At 50.2% G+C, this 22500-nt stretch overlaps 1 protein-coding gene across 1 annotated transcript in view; it reads right to left on the bottom strand.

Annotated features, from left to right (window-relative positions):
• The window catches only part of LOC119101481 (hemicentin-1), a 69788-nt gene extending 62174 nt beyond the window's left edge, over positions 1-7614 (bottom strand). Inside the window, exons 1-2 of the mRNA XM_037224824.1 lie at positions 7593-7614; positions 6525-6657 (exon numbers count right to left, since the gene is read on the bottom strand). Of these exons, the coding sequence (XP_037080719.1) occupies positions 6525-6657; positions 7593-7614 (155 nt within the window). The remainder of the gene's footprint in view (positions 1-6524; positions 6658-7592) is intronic.
• Between the last annotated feature and the right edge of the window lie 14886 nt (positions 7615-22500).

The following is a 22500-nucleotide window of genomic DNA, read 5'->3' as shown; positions in this document are numbered from 1 at the left end:
TCATGTGTTACCACATTACGTATACGCTTAAAATTTTTAAATAAGTACAATACGGAAAAATATGGGCTCAAAATGTGTAGACATTCAACATACAATGCATTAAAAGCAAGGAGTTCAGCCTCTGTCGAAGATTATTTCCCGTCATTTACGCTGATTTAGTAGCGTAGCTGTCTGCCCGATGTTTCCAGCCAAGTAGAGTTATCGACGGCACTACTGGGAGCTCCGACGACGCTGCAGCGCAGACTGGTGCATGTGGTATCTGACACTGTTTGGCAGCGTATGCCAGGCCGGTGCTACGTGAATTGCACACAGGGTTGTTCTTGCCTTAAGTAATGCTTAAAATGTTTCGCTTTCTAAAGTGACGCAAAAATGAACTAAAAATCTACAAGAGCGCTCCGTCGTTTGTGCTTCTCCTTTGAATTTCGTCCTTCCCCGCCCCCACTGTCGCTCCCGCTTCCACTCTCACTCTCCTTCCCGCTCGCACTCTCACTCCCTCTCACGCTCCCACTCCTACTCCTGTTCCCGCTCTCACTCTCACTTCCGCTCACGCTCCAACTCCTCCGCCACATTCCCGCACCTGCTCCCGTTCCCGCCCCTTTTCCGCTCTCGCTTCTGCCCCTTACCCCGTTACTGCCCCGCTTTAGTTCCCGCCCTGGTTACGTCCGCTACCCCGTCCACGCCTCGTCCTGCCCTCCCCCCCCCCCCCCCGCCACTCAGCCCGTCCCCGGCCCACTTCAGCTCCCGCCCTCGCTTTCGCCCTTGTTCTCTTCTCTTTTTGTTCTGAGCACTTTTTTCCACAGCCATCTTCGGAGGTGTCATTGATTTCTAAAGATAGCCGCCGTTATTGACCCTTTTCCGCGCTAATTAGCGTCAGTGTGTTCTGGGGCCGCCTTGTTTGCACATGTGCTGCCATACACAGCATTTCCCGTTCTGCATGCGGGGTGACAGTTTTTGGCAGGTTGCATTGTTATTGCTTCGGTCCTTCCCCACGTGTTCCCCAGCTTCCCAGATCCCATCTTTGTACCAGAGGCGCATCCAGAGAGCTAGAGGTGGTTGGGTGGGGGTCTGCCTCCCCTCCCATATGCCCGCATTTTAACTTAAGCACCAAAGCCGGATTTTTCGATTCTCGTACCATGAGTGATGACAGAGCCCCCCTCCCCCTTAAAAAAATCCTGGCTGCACCCGTCCTCGACACCGAGGCCCGGTGTCTGCAACGGCCGGTTACAGGTCCTCCCCCCCCCCCCCACCCCCCTACGTGGCGGTACTGGCGCGTCTGTGACAAAGCATCACCCCATTTCAGATGATCCCATTATCAGCTGTTGAGTCTTGCACAGGTGAGGTTACGTCATTTTTAAACAGTGTGAGCCTGCAAGGAGTCGCATACTGCAGCTCTTGTGAACTTGTTCTGCAGCTGATGTTATTTACCATGGCTAATGCGTCAAGCCCTTCAACATTGCCTGCGGTGCAGAGCAGCGTCGCACGGAGCAAACTCATATGTACTTTAGAGGAGGAGGGAGAGAGAAGGGGGGACGTCACGGATGGCAAGAAGTAAGGCGGAGAGAAGAAGAGCGAGGGAAAGAGCGTTAGTGATATGCATTCATATCATGCGCTTTTAGAAACTTAATCACGTGGTTTAGACAACACTGTAAGAAATGCAATCAAATTCACGTGCCATTGTCCCGCTACTTGCTGATGGCGAATTAACGTTTCGATTGGCGGCGACCAAAAACGTCGGCTCGAACTTGCTGCAGAAAACTGCCGCCCACCAGAGCTGTCGGTGATTTGCATGACAGCAGCAGCAATGAAGTATCAGACCAACCATGTATGCTTCGAACGAAAAATCTGATGGCTCGGATTTGCATTCGGCCAATGCCATCAACCAGTTCATAAAGGTCAAATTCAAAGCACATAATTCAAGCTGAATGGCCTTATTAACGTAAGCGTCAATTCACGCGATGGCGATGAGCAAAGAACGTGTGGCGGGCTCGCAACAAACTTGGCTCTCGTGATTACATGAGTGCTGTTGTAGCATTGCCTCCGCTCGCCGGGAGTTTTGAGTTGGGAGTGAACTCCGCGGGCGGGCTATCTTTTGAGATCACTTCACCCAGAAATAAGCGCAACATTATCACTAAATTGCCCAGGCAGGCATTGCTATTTGAGATAAGCTCTCGCCCCTTTCCATCGATGATCTCTCCAGAGTTGATATTTCTTTCAACAAACTGCGAATAAATAATCCCCAATTCATGTCTGTATCAACCATCACCACAAGTCTAAACTTTAAAAGTACACATTAAAAATAGGACAGGAAACAACTGCAACCCAGCTGCGATGAACAAATAAAATATTGAGACGGATACGTTGGTTGATTTCCACCGGGACTGGGCGAAGACATTGTCCGAGGACCTTTCCAGCTATTTTGAGACGCGGGCCCAGTGAACTGTAAATGATTGACATCGATGTGGCTGCAGACCACACACACAGCTCTCGAAATACACAGGCATAATTAGGTAATGAGCAGACACTCTGTCGTAGTCAACGGGTGCCGGAGAATGTGGCCAGTGACGTCACCGAATCATCGGATGGCATGATGCCCAGAATAGCCGCCAGCGTGGGTGCAGGCTTCCCACCCATGTCAGCCATAACTACCACCTGCATGCCGGCCGCCACCCACGCCACGGCCACAGCGCCGAATGGCCCACACACGAGTGACGATGCTGCGGACAGGTCGCTCTGGCGAGCCTCAGTACAAGTGCCGCCTGCTCGGAACACGCCGGAAGGGAACGTCACAGGCAGCGGGCCGACGCAGGTCGTGCGCGCTGACCGTGGCAGACACGTCCGCGGACAGGTGCCGGTATGCACCGCTGCCTTGACCGAGCTGGGCTGCGATGGCGCGTTAGGCCGCGATGGCGTCTGGATTTGTGGCCCGCCGCGTTGAGCTGGGAGAATGCGCTCAGTCGGGGTTACGTCCTGAGCTGCGAGAATGACTCAGTTGCGATGACGGATTGCCCTGTGAGTTGAGCTGAGCTGTGATGACTTCCGCCTGCTGTCAGAATGGGTGGAGCTGTCATACGCGGTGACTGCTGTCAGGACGTTCTGATTGCGATGGAGATGTGGGAAGCTGTAATGTGCTGAGAGCTGTGCTGTGACGCTCAGCTGGGCTGTGAGGACGTGCTGTGTTTCGACGGGCTGTGGGGATGAGCTGGACCGGCGATGCTCACAGTCCTCTGTGAGGTTTAGAACCCCTAACGTGACAAAGGTTTCGAATACATCACAGCTTAACAACCCATGGGCAGAAATAAGCCTGCACGTACGTGAACATGCACGCACACGTACATGTTCACAGGCACGTAACTGCCTGGTATGGAGGTGGGGTCGTGAGTGCATTGGCACTTCCACACTGATGAAATATTTAGCCGTCAAGGACGACCACATGGTAATTGTCACTGGGCACTGTGGTACCAGCCACCTTCCACCTGTCCCATGGGCGTAGTGTCCACTCACTCTTGCTTTGGAAATGTGTGGCAGCTATCGTTCCCGTCAAAATTATAAATGCGTCAAAATGTACAAATGCAAGGATTGCATATCTTAAGACAATAAGACAAGTGCTCTGTGTTGCTTCCATTTCCACTGGCCGCGTTATCTGTGTTTCACGAATACAGCACTGTTACCAGAATAACAACACATTACTTCCTGTTCCATTGCCAATTTATCTAAGAAGTTACTACGAGCGTATCAGGAAGTATTTTCTAAGTGCGATCGTAAATTTACATTAAACATGTACGGCAGCATACAAGTAGTAGCATTATGCTGCTAGGTAGCCTCCCCCCGTGCAACTCTAGGTGGCATGAAGCTTCTTAAACTTCGCTTACCTCAGGAAGGGAGGTCATTCCTCGCTTTCCTCCCACCTACACCCCGGGAGTTTTTCACATTTGCCCACGATTGGTCCTCACAGACCCCTTTAAGATCTTGGAAAATAAGAAAGCTAGAGCTACGTGAAAAGGGCGTCATTTGAGGTGTAACACCGAACTGCATGGCACAGATGTGAGCGAACAGTGGCCAATGTCACCTTGTACAGGTCAGTGCATGTCATAAGAGACAGATCAAAACTTAAGATGTCCCTTATGTTATCCCAAGAAATAAACATGCTACCACAAGTCCGAAGACGACGTTGAATGTTGAAAGACTATATAAGATCGGCACGAGTAGATAGTCGCGTCTGGCAATTGGACAAAGGCCATTGTTGCATTGGCCCGTTCTGAAAAAAAATACACAAGCAACATCAGTGGAGAAAACAGCGTTACAAGCACCTTCTAAGGCTGTATGATATATTCCATTAACGAAAATGTTTCACATTTGAAAATATCGAAGCAAGGACCAAATATGATGAAACAAGGTCACTTATAACTATCGCTGTACGTAGAAAAGACTGCCGTAAACAACACAGTTCTCTGTTTACTAAATATGCTGCTCGATACATCATTGTTTGATTACGTCATCGTACCTTGCGCAACATTGATTTAGAGCCAATGGACGGCCGTTATATCTGATCTGGATATCGTACTCATAAACGCCCACTATGAACGACTCGACCATTGTGTTCTTCTCGGCCTTGATCCCCGCATGACTTATGGAATCACAGGGTCTGAATGGGATTATTATGGGGTCATGACTGCTGAGGTGGCATTAAAATACTTTCCGAAAAAACTCTGGGCATCTTTGCGGGCGTGTTGTTCAGAGACTAGAGGGCTGTAGGTTTTAGGAAGGGTAGGGTTGTGAACCGCACCAAAAGGCCTTCAAAATGGTTATTTCAGTTCATAACCCCATAATGATGTGGAACACTCCCTTTAAGGCTACAGTCATGTGACATTTGAAGGGCCCGGTCGAAAGGGCCGAAGTTTGACCCGTCTTGACCTTGGATTAACTGACTTTGAAAGCCAACGAAGTGGTGTTCATACATTTCAGAGTTATGCACATTAGATGCATGGCCTAGAAAGCTTTTTAAAACATTTCCTGCAAAAAGTACTCGTTATTTGTCACATTCGAGCAAAATATCACCGATAAGACCTCGGGAAAGAGATCACAGATCATGAACTATCAGGATCCCTTAAAAGTTTCACGGCAAGGGTAAAATTGATGTGAACTCAGCTATACCTATTTTCGGTACCATGCCCAAAGCTGTTGAGAAGCTGCTTTTGGAAAAAAATCTTAGACGCTCTGAGGCCGTCCCCTTCCCAGTGCAAGAGTCTATGAACGGACTTAGCTTTTTTGTCAGCTTGCTTTCATTTTTCATCTACGGATTACATCACATGAATTACCCAAGCATTCTCGCAAATGCAATCAGTATTCATTAAAAAAGTCATGGCCGTGCCTCCATCCTCCTAACACGCTACACTGTCATTTAGGAGCACGCATGCAGCATGAAATATTCACACACCAGACCACCGCCATGCAAAAACGCTGGCAAGCACGGGAGTGCGCACGAACGTCAATGTCATGAGTGCTCGTATGCACCACCCATCACTGTCTTGTGACGCTCTGCAGAGGACCCAGCACGGCATATCAGTCGCCGCGGCTCTTGTGGTTCACACAGACAAGCGACTGCTCGTGTGTGTTAGGTCCCAAAGAGACTGGCTTCCTGCGTATGCGCGAACCCGGCCAAGACCAGCATTAGCAATCAGCCATTCGTCTCGAGAAATGTAAGATTCCATAACTACGAGGTCCGTGCACTGAGCCGTCGATAATGTGATGCTAGCCAGTGTAACAGTATACTGGTGGGTCCGGATGTCAGTCCCGCCATGCCAGACTCGTATGTAAGTGGAGTCACGTAAAGAAGTTCAGGCGGTTATTGGGGTGGGGGGTGGGGGTGGGGGAGGGGTTCCGCTTGGTACACTTAACTCGCTTGTTGGAGAAGCTCGTCCCACTAGCTTTTCCCCGTCCATTTCTTCTAGAAAAGGATACAGTTTTTGTGTCCCCAAAAGCAGTTTCTCAACTACAATCAAGGTGCAACGGAGTGCGGAGAGTTATGCAGTGGTGGCCTGAGCGGGCTGTACCGTGGCGCTATAGCGGAGTGATGCACCACCCCGCCCGTGCCGCTGTCGCCAATCCCATCCATCTGCACCAATGTGGTGCTGCACCAGCGCGCCCGTACCACCGCTGTCGATTCACTCCTCCAGGTCTGGACTCAGATGAGGACGCATTCAAGTACATGCTGCAGTTAAAACTTAGAGGAAATACGCAGCGCACAAAGGGAACGTCCGGCAGAACGAGGCACACTGTCTGAATCAGGAGGAGATGTTACGGTAGATGAAACCTTTCAGTAGGTGGCATGGAATGGTTGTTTGGTGCGTCTTCCCGCTTTAATCCAGGGTGCTTGCCGACCCGTGCAGCGGCTTACGTAAGCAGCACTCCCGCCTCTACAGCCCCGGCGGCGGAACCCTGGCGAAGCCGTGGGAGGGTGACCGGCCATGTCTAGCGTGGGAGCGCAAGGGCCGGTGGGCGCGGCCGCTGGCGACTCGCCGACTCACGTGTAGAAGGGCGAGCTGGAGTCGTGCCGGTACCAGAGCACCAGCTCCAGCTTGTCGCCGGGCCGCGGCGACATGGCCGCGCACGGCAGCGTGACGTCACCGCCCACCACGCCACGGGCTGTGTGCACCGGCACTGAAACACGAGACGCGGATGTGACGTCATCATGCCGCGGGCTGGTCCGACACTGCTGGAGTGCCGTAACGAGATGGCAGCGCGGGCGTTAACGCACTGCGGGCAGCCCATGCCGGAACAGCTGTGACGTCACGCACCACTGTGTGTGTGTGTGTGTGTGTGTGTGTGTGTGTGTGTGTGTGTGTGTGTGTGTGTGTGTGTGTGTGTGTATGTGTGGTGTGTGTATGTGTGTGTGTGTGGGGGGGGGGGGGGGGTGGGTGTGGGTGTGGGTGTGGGTGTGGGTGTGGGTGTGGGTGTGGGTGTGGGGTGTGGGTGTGGGCGGGTGTGGGTGTGGGTGTGGGTGTGTGGGTGTGGGGGGGGGGTGTGGGTGTGGGTGGTGTGTGGGTGTGGGTGTGGGTGTGTGGGTGTGGGTGTGGGTGTGGGGTGTGGGTGTGGGGTGTGGGTGTGGGTGTGGGGTGTGGGTGTGGGTGTGGGTGTGGGTGTGGGTGTGGGTGTGGATGTGGGTGTGGGTGTGGGTGTGGGTGTGGGTGTGGGGTGCGGGTGTGGGTGTGGGTGTGGGTGTGGGGTGTGGGTGTGGGTGTGGGTGTGGGTGTGGGTGTGGTGTGGGGTGTGGGTGTGGGTGTGGGTGTGGTGTGGGTGTGGGTGTGGGTGTGGGTGTGTGGGTGTGGGTGTGGGTGTGGGTGTGGGTGTGGGTGTGCTGAGGCAGGTAGAATTATGGCGTCACGATACCACAGGCTGTGTGTGCGTGACATTGATGATTTGCAACGCACGCAACAGCTGAGATTTTATGGCGCCACCAGCCTCTCACCGTGGCAGGATTTGATTTTCCAATTAATTTGTTCAGTTCTCATATAGATTCCAGATTGCTGGCTTGTGCCCTTGAAATTCAATAGCTCATTATGCAAAGTCCTCGCTGCTTTCATCTCCCAGCGCACCGGAAAGTTCGGTAATTTGCATGCCGCAATAGCCTTTTCCATTTCCTCCGACTTCCAAACGCAGCCAGCTTAACCCGATGATACATGTCACGAACAAGGAAAGCAACGACCTTTTGCCAACCTTAAATTAAACAGAACATGGGCTTCGATGCGGATGCGTCAGATTGAGAACAGCTTATTGCTACATGCACCCTTGACAGCGGGCAAGAAAAAAATATTGTCAAAAGATTTCACAAATACATTTGGCAAACGAACTCCCGAAGCATAATGAAGGCTCGTAGTGGAAACGACCGAATTTCCGTGTGATTTCATTTGCATATCTCGGAAGTGGGAACCACTCACTCAGGGCGTTCTGGGAACGCGCCCGGGACCTACACTCACACCAAATGAAGCGCCCACCTCAGTATGCTAAACAGATACATCGAACGCCAGCTTTCTATTTCAGTTGTTTTTAAGGACCGAAGGCAAGAGGATCAAATTGCTCTTAAATTGTTCCGATAAGAATGTGAAACACATATGGGAGACAACGCATGTGCTGATAACCACACAGTAATCAAGACGTTAATTACAGCAAGTCTCCTTAGTCGGCGTGGGATAACCAGCTGATTACAGACGCAACGGTTATCATTCGTCACCACGTTACCGAAAGATAGCCTAAAGTGCCCTGACACCTTTGGGCACCAACGCACCAATAAATGGCCAGCTTATAGGAAAATCAGTGTTTGTATCATGTGTCAGGCATGACACAAACAAATGTGTCAGGCCAGGGTTCACTGATGCAGCGCTAAAACACATATCAATAAATCATACTGCTGCGAATTGGTTGGCTGCGGGCTTGGCCATGTCAGTTCAAAAGCCGATAACCGCCTGGGAATTCAGTCCTATCGGTCAGTTTGGAACAATTTAAAATTGATGGCTGTGGCCAACATGCTGCGGAAAGAAGTGGTTCAGACCGATATCAGCCAAGGTGAAATGTGCTTCACGACTTTGTGATTTCGGGGAAGGATTGTAATTGGTTCAAATTGGACTGACTCAGAAGTTCGCACTAGAGCTAACAGTTGTTCGGTTTCAACCACCAATTTTACGGAAAGCAGCATTTACGGTGCTTGTTCGGCGTAATCTGCCTGCCAGTTTACATGTGTAATTGAATTCAGTTTCAAAAACAAACATGGGTTTCAATGGTAAGGTAAATACACGCTCAATCACACCAATTTCACAAAAGGCAAACCATATGTACCACATAGCACAAATGCAATCATTTGCCAAAATAATTTAAGCCATATAGAGCAATGTCAAACGCCGGGGGCGGTTCTGGGCAGGTAGTTTGTTTTTTTCTAGCAATGACTAGTCTAAAATGTAGCAGAATTAAGCTCCGTAACAAACATTTTAGACAAGTACATAACGGTGGTGCAGCCGAGGGAGCGCCCCCCCCCCCCCCCCTATCCCACTAAAGGCCTGATTTTTCGTATGCTTCATAGATGGTTCTCGATAGAAAGTTAAAAATCGGCGTGATGCATAATCGGTGAGGGTTATCCCTTCACCCCCCCCCCCATCCCACACACACACTTAAAGAATACTACCTGCACCACTGTATACGAGCTAAACTAGCCCATTATCTCTGGCTGGAACGTTCATCGCAATTACGGAGTAACTGATAAACTAAAGGAAAACATAGATTACTAGCTGGCTATCATAATGAGGTAATGGGGGACAAAATTTGAGTTATGATGTATCATGATTTCTGACGTGCTGTGCATCTGGGAACCTCTTGGCGAGTCTGTTGTGGGTTGGTATGTTTTAGAAGATATAGTTCGTTAACACTGGTTGCGGCTTGCAAAATATAGTTAGTTGCTTCACTTTCTATCTTTTTTTATTTTTTTTATTTTTTCTACGCCGTTACCCAAGAACAGGTAACCAGGAGTGCCCCTCCCTCAATCCCAGCGACGCAGTAAACCGTACGTTAACACCAGAAAACATAAAATCAAGTCGCGGCACTCCCAGCTAGGAAGATGAAACAAACTTAAAAAAACAGGCGAGGAGGTGGAGCAGACCCGAGGGAATTGTGTTATGTGAGAGGGAGGGAAAAATCATAGATGAAAAGGCTTAAAGTAGTCATTAGCCAAAATCAGCTAATGACAGCCCGCTACAACCGCCCAATAATCTACAACCACTCAATTCCCGGTGTTAGTAAGGGTTATACAGTCACAAGTCGGAGGGGGCAATTACCTGGTCATTTTTGTGCTGGGTTTTGGGCTGGATTTCCAGGGAGTCCACCCAGCTAAGCAGAGCTTGTTGCTGGGAGAGCAGAGCTTGTTGCTGGGAGAGCAGAGCTTGTTGCTATCTGCCCACGAATGTGAGTAGCAACTCTTGAACCGAAAAGATTAAGATCGCCAAGGGTATGCGTTGCAAGATCGCTGTGTGGTGTGCGGTGGTGTATGATTAGTCTGCACTTAACGGCACATGGCGACTGCGAGACGTAACATTCTCGATGTCCATGGAAGTTGGCAACTGTCCATCATTCTGCTACAAATCATGCCCGTCTGGGGTCCACGGGTTTCCAAGGTTTTAACACCACAAAAATAAGAAAGCTCCCTGGAATTTGTCGCCGCACTTTTCATCTAAATGGGGTGCAACAATCGCGTAACATGAGGTTTAGACGCATTTTTACAGATAATCCGTCTCTGTCGTTTTATTTGTGTTCATGAAGTAAAACCCATGGTTAGATCAAGTTACTGCATAATTTTTCATTTTTGAATCACGAAGGATTCGATTTAGTGAAATACGGTCATCTTTATTTATTTTAAATGAACGTGTCATAATACCGACACAGCGGAAGGTTCACTTAATCCGTGATCATAATATGTTTTAAGTCCCAAAAAGCCAGTAGCAGGTATTGCCAATTCAAACATATCAATCTGGCGGATGTCCATGCATGATCATAGCCGTTAGACATTGTGTGTTTTGGTCTATTCAATATTCACCACCTCACTGTAAAATTTCCAACGAATTTGATGGCCTGAAGAACCAGTTACAGCACATAAACGCACATTTTTCGGAGAGTCACATCACAATGTCTGGTAATTCAAACGTTTACTTGCATGAGCCACGCCCTTCTAGGCCCGGTCGTTCACTGAAGTAGAGGCTTTGCGAAGTGGTCTTTATGAGTGTTGTGCAGCCAGACCAGCATTCAGGATGGCGATTGACCACCTAGATGCCGTATCCGCCCTTTGTCCCAACCGCGTCCAGTAAGCTAAAATCATAATATGCCATTACAGAGGCCCCCACGATCTTACCGCTAAAGGCATAATTTCAAGGGCTCTCAAACGCAGTTGGATGACAGGGCTCGGTGCCGTCATAATCAGGAGAGAAATAACCTAGAAAAAATCAACCATGAGCAGCACCATGACGACTGCTCCAGAGCAATCACAACAGAGTGATACCCAAAACGGCAAACCTTGCTGCAGATGGCTCTGTGAGTGCTGGACTCAGTTGCACCAGTCACACGCGACTGCATACGAAAGTCAGGAGTCGTACTTGTCCTGCCCGAGCACCACCGATCATCTAAGCCGCGCCTGATCCACCCGAGCATACCGGTCAGCCACATTTGTCCCGCCCGAGCACCGTCGACCAGCCACGTTTGTCCCACCCGAGCACCGCCGATCAGCCACATTTGTCCCGCCCGAGCACCGTCGACCAGCCACGTTTGTCCCACCCGAGCACCGCCGATCAGCCACATTTGTCCCGCCCGAGCACCGCCGATCAGCCACATTTGTCCCGCCCGAGCACCGCCGATCAGCCACATTTGTTCCGCCCGAGCACCGCCGATCAGCCACATTTGTCCCGCCCGAGCACCGCCGATCAGCCACACTTGCCCTGCCCGAGCACCGCCGATCAGCCACACTTGCCCCGCCCGATCACCGCCGATCAGCAACACTTGCCCTGCCCGAGCACCGCCGATCAGCCACACTTGCCTCGCCCAATCACCGCCGATCAGCCACACTTGCCCAGCCCGAGTACCGCCGATCAGCCACACTTGCCCCGCCCGAGCACCGCCGATCAGCCACATTTACCCTGCCCGAGCACCGCCGATCAGCCACACTTGCCCCACCCGAGCACCGCCGATCATCGACCGCAGTCAGGATTCCCCCCAACACACACGCCCGAGCATCAGAAGGTCGACAGGCAGGCCAGCGCCGCATGCGAGCAGTGTCATGGCATGGCCAGCATGAGCGCGGAAGTGCAAGATCGTACTGCGAACGATGAATCTCTCGCGTCCCATTCTAGTCAAACCCAGGCAATTCAGCACTCCAGACATCACTGTCGGCGCTCCCAACAACTCACATTACGCCATCGGGTCAGTCACAGCCGCGAGCGTGCGTCATCGGACAGTCCAGACCCAGCCAGACCGCCTTGCGGGACAGGCGGTGGATCTTCCTGTCAGCCAATCGATATGGACACGCTTCGCCACCCTATACTCAACATGAGATGGATCACTCTAATGACAGCGGCGCCATAATGCTCAAATGGTCCAGACTTGTTCCGCGAAGGCCAGGATGAACGCTTCCGAATATCATCGCCTCGGCAAGTCGCATTTGGTTAACCCAGAGTTGACCCACTGGAACCAGAACCTGACAGCTTACTTTATTTCGTGGCTACTGGCCTTAGTGCATAGGATCAGAATCAGGTACGCCACAAGCGCTATTGCTTTCATATTTGCCAGAACCAGCCGCGTTTATGATTGTTCAGCCTGTAGGCTCAGTAAGCGTGCATGAAAATGCGCTCTAGTAGGGCTAATTTGCTAACAAAAAACGACAGACCATCCAGACGCATGATCTATCTTCCACCTGCCAACAATTATGCAAGTCGTTGAAAGCGTCTTGCATGACCAGCTCATGACTACTGGGAGACGGAAAATATGCTTTCTGGGGCCATACATGGTCATAGAAGAGACCGCTCAGCCGTGCCTGCGCTGGATTCCGTCAGTGACTAGGCCCCGAAGACCATGGACTTGGCTGAGATGGGATGCCAGTGCAGTTCGACTCATCCAAATGTTTTACTGCGTTGTCCTCCCCCCCCCAAAAAAAAACTTATACAAAGACTTTCTACGCAGTGTTCACTACCAATGTCCGAGGATATCTGATGGGCCACACCTGGTGGGCACATATTGCAAGGCAGAAATGGTCTATCATGTGTTCTAAGATGAAAACAAACACAACAGCTGTGTTTTAAGCAGGCTCTCTCAGCTGTTTTCCCTTCATGCTCTCCGAGGTCGAGCTCGGTTGTTATGCACCGGAGTCGGCAACCGAGGCCCAATTTGCCGCCGACACCGAACTTGGTGAGCGGAAAACGCAAAATATGCAGGCTCCCTCAAAGCCTATTGAAGACGCCTTGACATCACGGTTCAAAAGATCCTTCGCAAACGGAATGGAAGGAATCCTGCGAAACAAACATTGTTGAAGCTTGACACCCCCTTTCATGCCTGGAAACATACCGTCCATTCAGCTCTATTCATGCAACACAGTTGTAAAGGGCTTTGAAGTCACAGCGAATCGACACCTAGGCATGCAGATGCACATGAGCGACATGACAAGTGCGTAGGCCCCCTAATCAAATGCACATTGGCAACATGACAGGTGCGTAGGCGCCCTGATCAGGTGCACATTGGTAGCATGACAGGTGCGTAGGGCTCCTGATCAAGCGCAAATTGACAGCATGACAGGTGCGTAGGCGCCCTGATCAAGTGCACATTGGCAGCATGACAGGTGCGTAGGCGCCCTCATCAAGTGCAGATTGGCAGCATGACAGGTGCGTAGGTGCCCTGATCAAGTGCACATTGGCAGCATGACAGGTGCGTAGGCGCCCTGACAACACCAAGCCGAGCCAGACGTGCGACCCCAAAGTCAACGACGTGAATACAAGTCGTTGTGCAATGCTTAACTTTGTCCGCTGTGAGAAATTGCGAGTTGCTTTTATGGCATGTTCGGTGAAGACCCGTAACGTCAGGCGATGTCCTGAGAATGGCGCTGAGATTCCGAAGACTTCATTGTGTTCCTGTTCGGGCTTTAATCAGGAATAATTGAACAGGGCAACACATGTACTGAGGAGGAACAGGGATCCAACCAGCACATTGGAATGACATTCCCAAGTAGAAGCAGTGTGCCATCACGCCTAGTGCCTAACTTATGCTGACGCATGCCGACAATCTCTGCCGAAAGTTGTTGTCATTTTGCTTGCTTCCCCACTAATGGAACAAGTTTCTTCCTCTTCATGCGAAGTTGCTGTGACCGGCGGCGCTGACAAATCTGCTTCCGTCCCGTGTGTGGTGAAATTGTTGGGCCGCCAAACTTCTCGAACAGTAAAATGGGCATCAACGGCCGTGCTTCATTCATTGTCACCGCTCCATCTCTGCTACCGGCTTCAGATTTCTCCCTTTGCATAAAATATTAAGCGCATTTTCAGACTGTCACAGGGGAGTGGTTTCGCAAAATGTGTTTGGGAGGCTGAGCAGCGAAAATGACACAACCCGCTCCAAAATATGCCAACAAACAGGTTTCTCCTCGGACTTTGCCCGCTTTCTTCCCAAAATAGAGGGAGGGGGCTGAAGCCAAAGTTTGGGGGCTGAAACCCAAGTTGGACGGGGGGCTAAAGCCCAAGTTGGAGGGGCTAAAGCTCCCCCCATAACTGAATAGGAACCTACACCCCTGGGCCCCACCCATCACGGCTCCCCAGTGCAGCACCCGATTACGCCAGCCCACGTGGACTGACTCGACGTGAGACTGACGTGTGACGTGAGACACATTGCACCGTAAGCCTTTGATCAAGAACCGCCCTCAGCCCGAAACCAGAACTTTCGGAAAGATTCTGCAGCAATGATCCTAAATGATTATACCAGTGCTTCTGGATATTTATAGTTGTGATAAATCACGAATGCTTTGCCCCTGCTCGGGGAGTCTCGCAGAATTCAACTCACGCAAACACATTTTCAGTTAAATCTTCCGTGATACCAAATACAGTTCCAAGTTTGTCTGAAAAGTGCCGTGTATTTTACTGCCCTTCCAGCGATGCCCCCGCAATATCATGGGTGTCGATTTCTCAAAATGATTGGGGGGAGGCAAATTCGCGGAAGTCGCCATGAGGTGACGGGTATGACAAATTTATCGGGTTTTGTTTACTTATATTCTGGTAGTTCATTATGAAAATTAAAATCGACACACATTTGCCATTAGCGTCTATAAAATTTGTTGCACATTTTATCCATCCATTCACAATAAATGTTTACAATATATGTGGCTATCGCAGGCCGTGAACACGTAGGTTCTCGATATGTCAACATTCCATTGATGAAGCACATGCATTTCAGTTGATGTAAAACAAAAGCAAAAAATAGCTCTCCCTATGCACCATTTCAGAGCATGGTCAGAGCACCTTCCTCAAATAGATTAGGCAGATGCCCTCTTGCTGAGAATGTCTTTTCCCCGCTCATTTCCATAAACACGCATTGCGAGCCTGCTGTCCATTTACGGGACTCTGCTCCAAGCTCTTGTGTCTCTGAATGAAAAACGGCACTCATTCGTTTCGCTTCAAGTGTGTCGCGAAGGAAACGCCCGTCAAGTAAATGCCATGCGTAACGTAATTGGATTGTAACAGCGTTGCTAGTTGAGATGGCTCTTCAGTGCCGTGTAATTTTACTTGCCTACGTATAATCGGTGCTCAATGAGCTCACCCAAGCAGCGGCACAGCCAGTTTCGGTAAGGTAGGGAGAGGGGCACGGGGTAAACAAAGGACCACATCTGGTGAAACAATACCCAGACGTTAAAAGATCATTTTGAAAGTCACGGTTTTCTTCGTTTTGTTTCGATATTTACCTTCTTGAATTGCAACAGAAGCTAGATGGTACCGAAAAATACAGTTCTATTTGTATTTTGAGCTTATAAGCGAACGGAAGCAGGCATTAAATGATAGCATAGAATTAAGCCACCGGTGCTATTCATTTTTATTATAGTGCAGCGAATTCTTTCTATGCGGATGGCACATAGGGGCTGTCTCGGAATTTTCACTAGTTTGTACTTGTGAACGTAAATGTTAATGAGCGTACCTTATAGATATGTGTAAATGGAGTCACAAATTTGTATGGACATGACCAACCCTTCTTCTTCTGAGAATTTGCGACCTTTGTTCAGAGTCAGATAGTGGTATAATTACATGAAGTGGTTTTGACCAAGCACACTCGCAAATCTTAACACAAAAACCACCATGCCAGACGTCGCCGCCTCTACACGCCGCGCAGCGGCGGCCAGTGGACAGACGAAAACGCAGTGGAAACGCAAGCGTTTCTGGAAGTAGTACCATGAACGATTTAGAACATTAATTCATGCGTTAAAAGTGTAGTTCGGAAGTAAGTTTCACCTGTGCAATTTTTCGGTCTATGATAGAGAAGGATTACTACTCACAGCACCGCGAACCGATGCTGGGATGTGCTGGCGAAACTAGACAAGTAAGGGTAAAACATTTACCGTAGTGCTGCTGTCGCTGCTTATCTGTTCAGAGGATGTTCTCAAAATTATATGGTGAAACGTACGCACCAGCCTGTTTTTAACGGAACGACTCGTTTTAGCCCTCGCCCTGATTCGTCTCTTCATAACGAGGACTGATGTGGAAGGGTTGATGCAACTCCCCCTGATGTTTCCAAGGTAATGAAGATGGAGCTTAAAACAAATCGAAAGCAAACAACAGTTGACTAGCCCCAACGAGATCTCGCGATTAGTACTAGTTTGCATGTTGTTAGATCAATAACTGACCCCACTGTGCCAGATTAAAAGTCAAACTTGCCAGAAAATCGCTCTTTTGCAGCTTTACATCGTATCTACAATACTATGCCTTGTGGCGACACGAAACTTTAAAAAGGCGTGTTTCTTGTTTAGTTAGAGTACAACGGTGCACACTCTTACGTGTTTTGAACATACATTTATGACATATGGCTCCGCTAATGCAACAATGTCGGCCAGCCACGCGCATTGCGCGGCACAGTCGGTTGTCCTCCGCCCACCCGCTCAAGCCCTGGATCGCCATGCTGTGTTCCCCAAAAACCGCCGCTGCTCCTTAAACAGAAAAGGGAGGAACACGTTTTTGTGTTAAAACGCGTATTGTGGATGTCTCATAGGCTTCTGAAAATTTGGGCGTGATAACGCAAAATTCTGGAGAGGTATCCTCAGCAAACCTTCGGGGAAGGGGGAGAGACTGCACCAATCCCGCCTATCAGCGCGAGGGTTAAAAGACCTTTGTAATCATTCCTCCACGACGGTCGTTCTCACACATCACGCGTTCGCTGCCAGGGGTGAGCTGCGGTGGCTAATGCCGCTTGGTTTGATGGGAACTGCTACATCGGCCATCGGTGCTCTTGTTCCTAAGACTGCAGCCACGTATCCTCAAAACTTTTTTAGCGGTCTTTTTCCCATGTTGATTCTGAACGAGGATGGACGTCCTCGTTTACAATGGCCTTTTCCACTTGCATCCCATTTTGATCTACCCTATTAAACACTTAGGAAGCCCCTTACGTTTTCCGGGCGACGTTCCCGGTGGGTAGAATACTAGGGGGCACGCTATAGTTCCCGATCAAGAACTTAAGGACCACTCCGTCCCAGCGCGCGGTGCCTGACGGCTGTCACGCTGGCGACACAGGTGCGGGGGTTCCCTGGTCGATACAGGGATCAATCGTACATTGGTCGCCTGCCTGATGTCGAGGACCCAGTGACCTGAACCTTTGAACTCCAGATGGACGCAAGGGCCTTCATTGATGCTTAAAGATCCCTTATCGCAGCAGCTCTTCAAAAATTGGCACAATAACTCCAGTTCATCATAACAGGCGCCTGGTTCAGTTGAGCTGGAGAACCCCGTTTGGGGCCGGGGCCCCCACTGATAAAATGTCTTGTATTTTCCCATTCTGGAACCTCATCATAAACTCGCATATCCACTTTTATTGTAAGAGGGCCCCGACCAACCCAAGAGGCCCTTTGGCATTCGTGGTTCTGTCCCTGCCCCTGTTCAGCAAATGCTACCCGAGCCGACTCGGGGCCAGTTGCCAACACAGGACACGCTGTTAGGTACTGTGGGCTCCTTAACTACCCAGGGGCCCTCATTATTTCAGGCGGCTCGACCAAAGCCAATTGTGGGTCCCGGCCTTGCCCCTATTAGGCAAATGGGTTCCCTTGGCTAAGACCGATTGTTCTGTCTTGATAGTTTCTGGACAAAAATGGGTACCCGCATTATCCCAGGGTGTCCCCAATCGGTGCTAGGGGCCCTATGATTAACACTCGAGGAACCGGGCCTGCAGGTCGGAGTCCGTGATATGAACTACAGCCAGCACTTCGGGCCCTCCCTTCGAGCACCTGACCGCCGATACCCTCTGCAGCCCCCCCCCCCCCCCCGAACTCTGCCCTCGGCCGGCTCTGGGCCCTTTGTCAATGTAGGTCCCTTCTTAGGCATCTTGGTCCTCTTACCGACCGATACATGGCCCCCTCATTGTCGTGAGGGCCCTACAAAAATTCAAATCGCCCGTCACGACCTTGCCCTGCTTGGGGGATGAGTCCTCAGTTCCACGCTTCATGCTGGAGTAAACTGGTGGCAAGTTCGTCGCTTGTGACGGTCCTTTAACGGAATGTTCCACATCCGAAGACATTGAAGCAAGCGTCAAATATGCTGGAATAAGCTAACTTATAACAACTGGTGCACTTTCAAGTGTAAAAGACTGGTCTAGACAGCACGATTTCTCTATTTAGTAAATATGCTCTTCAATACCTGATTGTTCAATTGTGTCATCGTGCCTTCCACAACATTGATAAAGAGCCAATTGAGGCCATTATATCTGAAAATCGTGCTGACGAAGGCCAAAAAAGAACATTCGACAATTATGTACTTCTAGGCCTTGATTGCCCTACGGTCAATGAAATGGCAGAAATTAAATGGCATCATTTTGCCGGTATGGATGCTTGGGTGACCTTAAAATTGTACACACGGAATAGTGTACACATCTTCGCGGGCGTGTGGCTCAGAACCTAGAGGGATTTAGGTCTTAAAAAGGGCAGGGCTGTGAGTTGCATTGAATGATCTTCAGGTGGGTTTCTCAATTCAAAACCCCATACAAATGTGAAACACCACCTTTAAGCCTCCACCACAGGGGTGTAACCTTGTAAAATAGGAAAGGGAGGCTGAGCGGGGAAAACCAAGCCCTTGATATACTAAAACAGATATCTTCCCAGATCTAACCCGCTTTCATCTCAACGCTCTAAAACTTAAGCCCGCCCATCCCCTCCCCCCTCCCATCCCCCCCTCCCCTCCCAACTGGATAGAAAACTACATCCCTGGTCTTATACACTTTCTAGCTACGCTTCGGCGAAAGCTGTAATTATTGGGCATCATTACCAGTTTATCTGGGGTCGATGGTCAAAACCAGATTTCGGTAATCGACGCAGTGTCGAAGTAATGTGGCTTCATACGTTGTTGGACGCGGAATAAAAATTGTGAGCTGATGTGCGCAACTATCAAAGACTCCTTCGAAACACCCCGGCTAGTACCTGCAAAGTGGGGTGCAGACTGTAACGCGGCACTCACGATAGGCATGTTTGACACGGGAAGTGTCGTTTTGGTGGCCATTATTGGAAGCTTCGACCGTCCGGCTCCCATAACTGCTCCATCGATTGTCCCCGCCGAAGTAAAGGTCAGTGCATTTCGAGGGCTGCTTCTAACGTAAACGGCTGATAACATCGTCAGGTTTTTGGGTGTTAATATTTGACCGGTTTGTTTTTATGCTCCGGCAAGACGTGGCGCAGATCAAAGCAGCGCAGACTGTAAAAAAAAACAGCGCAGACTGTAAGAAAACAGCGCAGATACTCGAAACATCGTTGAATAATGTCAAAACCTTCAAACAATAGGACAAAACTAGACCAGACCCCAGAAGGCATATTTTATGTGTAGTTAAAACAAGTGTAATGCAGGGAAACCAGAAAATGCTCAAGTTAACACAGCACGAGAGCGGAGCTTTAGAAGTGTAACTAGCGCTGTCAGCTGCACTGAGCTGAACATGGCATCGCTGTTTTTATCTTTTTGATGAAAACAGCGATGAAACATCTATTAGCAGCGTTAGTTGAGTTTAATATAATTTTGAGCTCCGATTTTAATGTCCTGATTGCCCTTAAGCGCCAAACGTTTGGGGTCCCAAATTCACCGTTGGGGAATTGGACATGGACATGAGGTGGGCGGGGGGGAGAGCAGTGGCCAATGAAATAAAATACAAATCGACACCCGGGCCAGGAACTGTAAACACCCAGCAGTCCGCCATCCGTACACTAGACATGAGAAAAACTACGGTTACGTCAACGCCGCCAAAACGTTATGATACACCGCAGTTCACACCCCCGCTACACAGGCTTTGACTACCTTTTATCATTCGTGGCATATCTACCGAATAAACACAGAAAGGGTACGTGCGATGCACTAGCGGAGTGGAGGCGTAGCTTCGATTTTATTCATTCACTTACGCTTCCCAGCAGCGCTCCTAGCTTTCCAATCTCAATATTGCAACTTGAAGCACGCCGGATTCGTGGGTAAGTTTAGTCTTGGTGGTACGACCATTCATTCAACTCTCGTTCAGACACTTGAGACTTCAGCTTGCAAAGGTCTCCTAAACACCAATTCCGAAAGTGAGATTTGACTTGGAGGAACAGAGACATCTTGAAATGTTTGAATGCAGAAAAGGTTAAGGTCGATAGTGGAAAGGTAAATGTATGTGATTTTGACAGACAGCCAGGGTTTGCAGCCGCGCGGAATAAAATTAGTCGCGAGTTCAGCAGACGTAAAAAGTCGCAATATGAGCACAATATGAGCACAACCTGATGAGCACAGTACCTACAGCTTTTTCCAGTTATTTGTTCTTTACACTGCTACCTGCCCACAAATTCTGAGCCTTTGGAAACCAGAAGCGCTGTCATGTACCAGGGTTTCGGCAGGATTGTGCTGGCCATGACGGGGCGTCGTTACTTTTTTAACATTGCTCTAAGTTGTTTTGTAGTATAAACCAAAGAGCTTAGGTCGGTTCTGATGGGGTATAATTACGTCAACTTTTGCACTGAGACCATGTATCACGCACCCCCCCCCCCTTCCGCCCCCTCTCCTTTGAAGTGATGTCAGAGGTCAGATCGTGGTGTCTCAGGACTGAACGGAGCTGACAATTAAGTGCGATTCAATCGCAAGATAAATTTTGGGCAGACTTTGTGGCAGTCATATCTTTACAGTTCAGTTCATGTTAAGGTTATTTTAGCTTAATTGATATTGTTTTCTAAATTGCATGTTGCACCCGCCAGCCACTTTTCATAGCAAGCTGCAAACATTGCAACGATTCCTTGAACGAATCACTGAGCTGCATTTAATTTCGAAAGACATCTATGCAATAGACCTCTAACTGTCTTCAATCCAAGTTCCAGATTTGTTAATAATTAGTAGCTTAGTAAAATGTCCGAATTCTACAAGTCATTTGTACTCTTAATGCGTTCTAAAAATCATTTAATTTTCCCTTTTACGCTTAGACTTTTGGGATAAGAAGGGCTATGAGCTATAAGCCGAGGGTTATGGCCGAGGAGCTATGAGCACAGGGTTATGCTACAAATGTCGCGATGTGGGATACTTCGACCTAGGGTTACGGATAGTGTCCACTGCAGTTATAGCGCTACATACACCCGTGACATCACACTTGGCCAACATTTTGGAGGGCGTTGCTTCAAGTACATAGCGAGATATTCGCTTCATCTTTACGCAATCTCCAGCAAACGCCGGCAAGCGCGGCCGCATCTCCCAGCAGATACACTTGAAAGCCTAATGACGGCTTTGTTGAGGCCCCCCTTCCCCCACACACTAGTAACCTATGTCCGCCTTTCCCTCCGGCCCCATTGACCTAGATCCGTCCTCCCATTCGGCGCCGATGACTTAGGTTCACCGGCACCGGTGACCTGTGTCCGTCCCCCCTCGTGCACCGGTGACCTATGTCTGTCCTTCCATACGGCACTGGTGATCTAGGTCTGTCTCCTTTCCGGCACCGGCGACCCCCGTCCGCCCCTTCCCTTCCGTTTGGCGTCTTTGACCTCTGTCCGCCCTCCTCTCGTACGCCGGTGACATATGCCTGCCCTCCCCTCCGGCACCGGTGACCCAGGTCCGCCTCCTCTCGGTGCCGGTGACCTAGGTCCACCTCCTCCCCGACTCCGGTGACCCAGGTCCGCCTCCTCTCCGACTCCGGCGACCTAGGTCTACCTCCTCGCCGACGCCGGTGATCTCGGTTCGCCTCCTCTCCGACTCCGGTGATCTAGGTTCGTCTTCTTTCCGACTCCGGTGACCTAGGTCCGGCCTCCTCTCCGACTCCGGTGACCTAGGTCCGCCTCGCTGTGACGCCGGTGACCCGTCTGTCGCCGCCCAGCCGCCGGCTGGCCCGCTGGCTGAGCCGAGTTTGATGGCACTCGGGTTCGTCGCGTCGCCGTCGACAGCCGGCGGCGATCAGCCGGCGGCGGCACCATCGTTAACGACGGGACGGCGCCGGCGGACCGGCGTCGTAACGAGGCTCATGGTGCGTCTCGGCCGCATGCCAGCGCGGGGACGGCTGGCAGCGGCGCCGTGTGCAGGCCCCGAGGCTATCTGCTCAGGACCGGGCTTAACATTGAAACCGGAGCAAACTTTGCCGTGAGGCTTCCACTACTTTGCATTCAAAGTGGCGCCGAAATCTGGGGGACCCAAAGATAGTATGCAAGGCAGGCTGACGCGCGTGATGTAAGACCCTCACCCTGCCGGCTGATTGGGTGAGAAGTGATGCCGGTGCTCCTTCGGTGAGCAGCTACAGTGGCGTTCAGTGGTGCAACGGTATAACCCAATT

The sequence above is a fragment of the Pollicipes pollicipes genome, unplaced genomic scaffold, assembly GCF_011947565.3.
Source record: "Pollicipes pollicipes isolate AB1234 unplaced genomic scaffold, Ppol_2.1 Scaffold_2555;HRSCAF=2994_pilon_pilon_pilon, whole genome shotgun sequence".
Taxonomy (NCBI): domain Eukaryota; kingdom Metazoa; phylum Arthropoda; class Thecostraca; order Pollicipedomorpha; family Pollicipedidae; genus Pollicipes; species Pollicipes pollicipes.
This window is presented reverse-complemented; position numbering and strand designations above follow the sequence as displayed.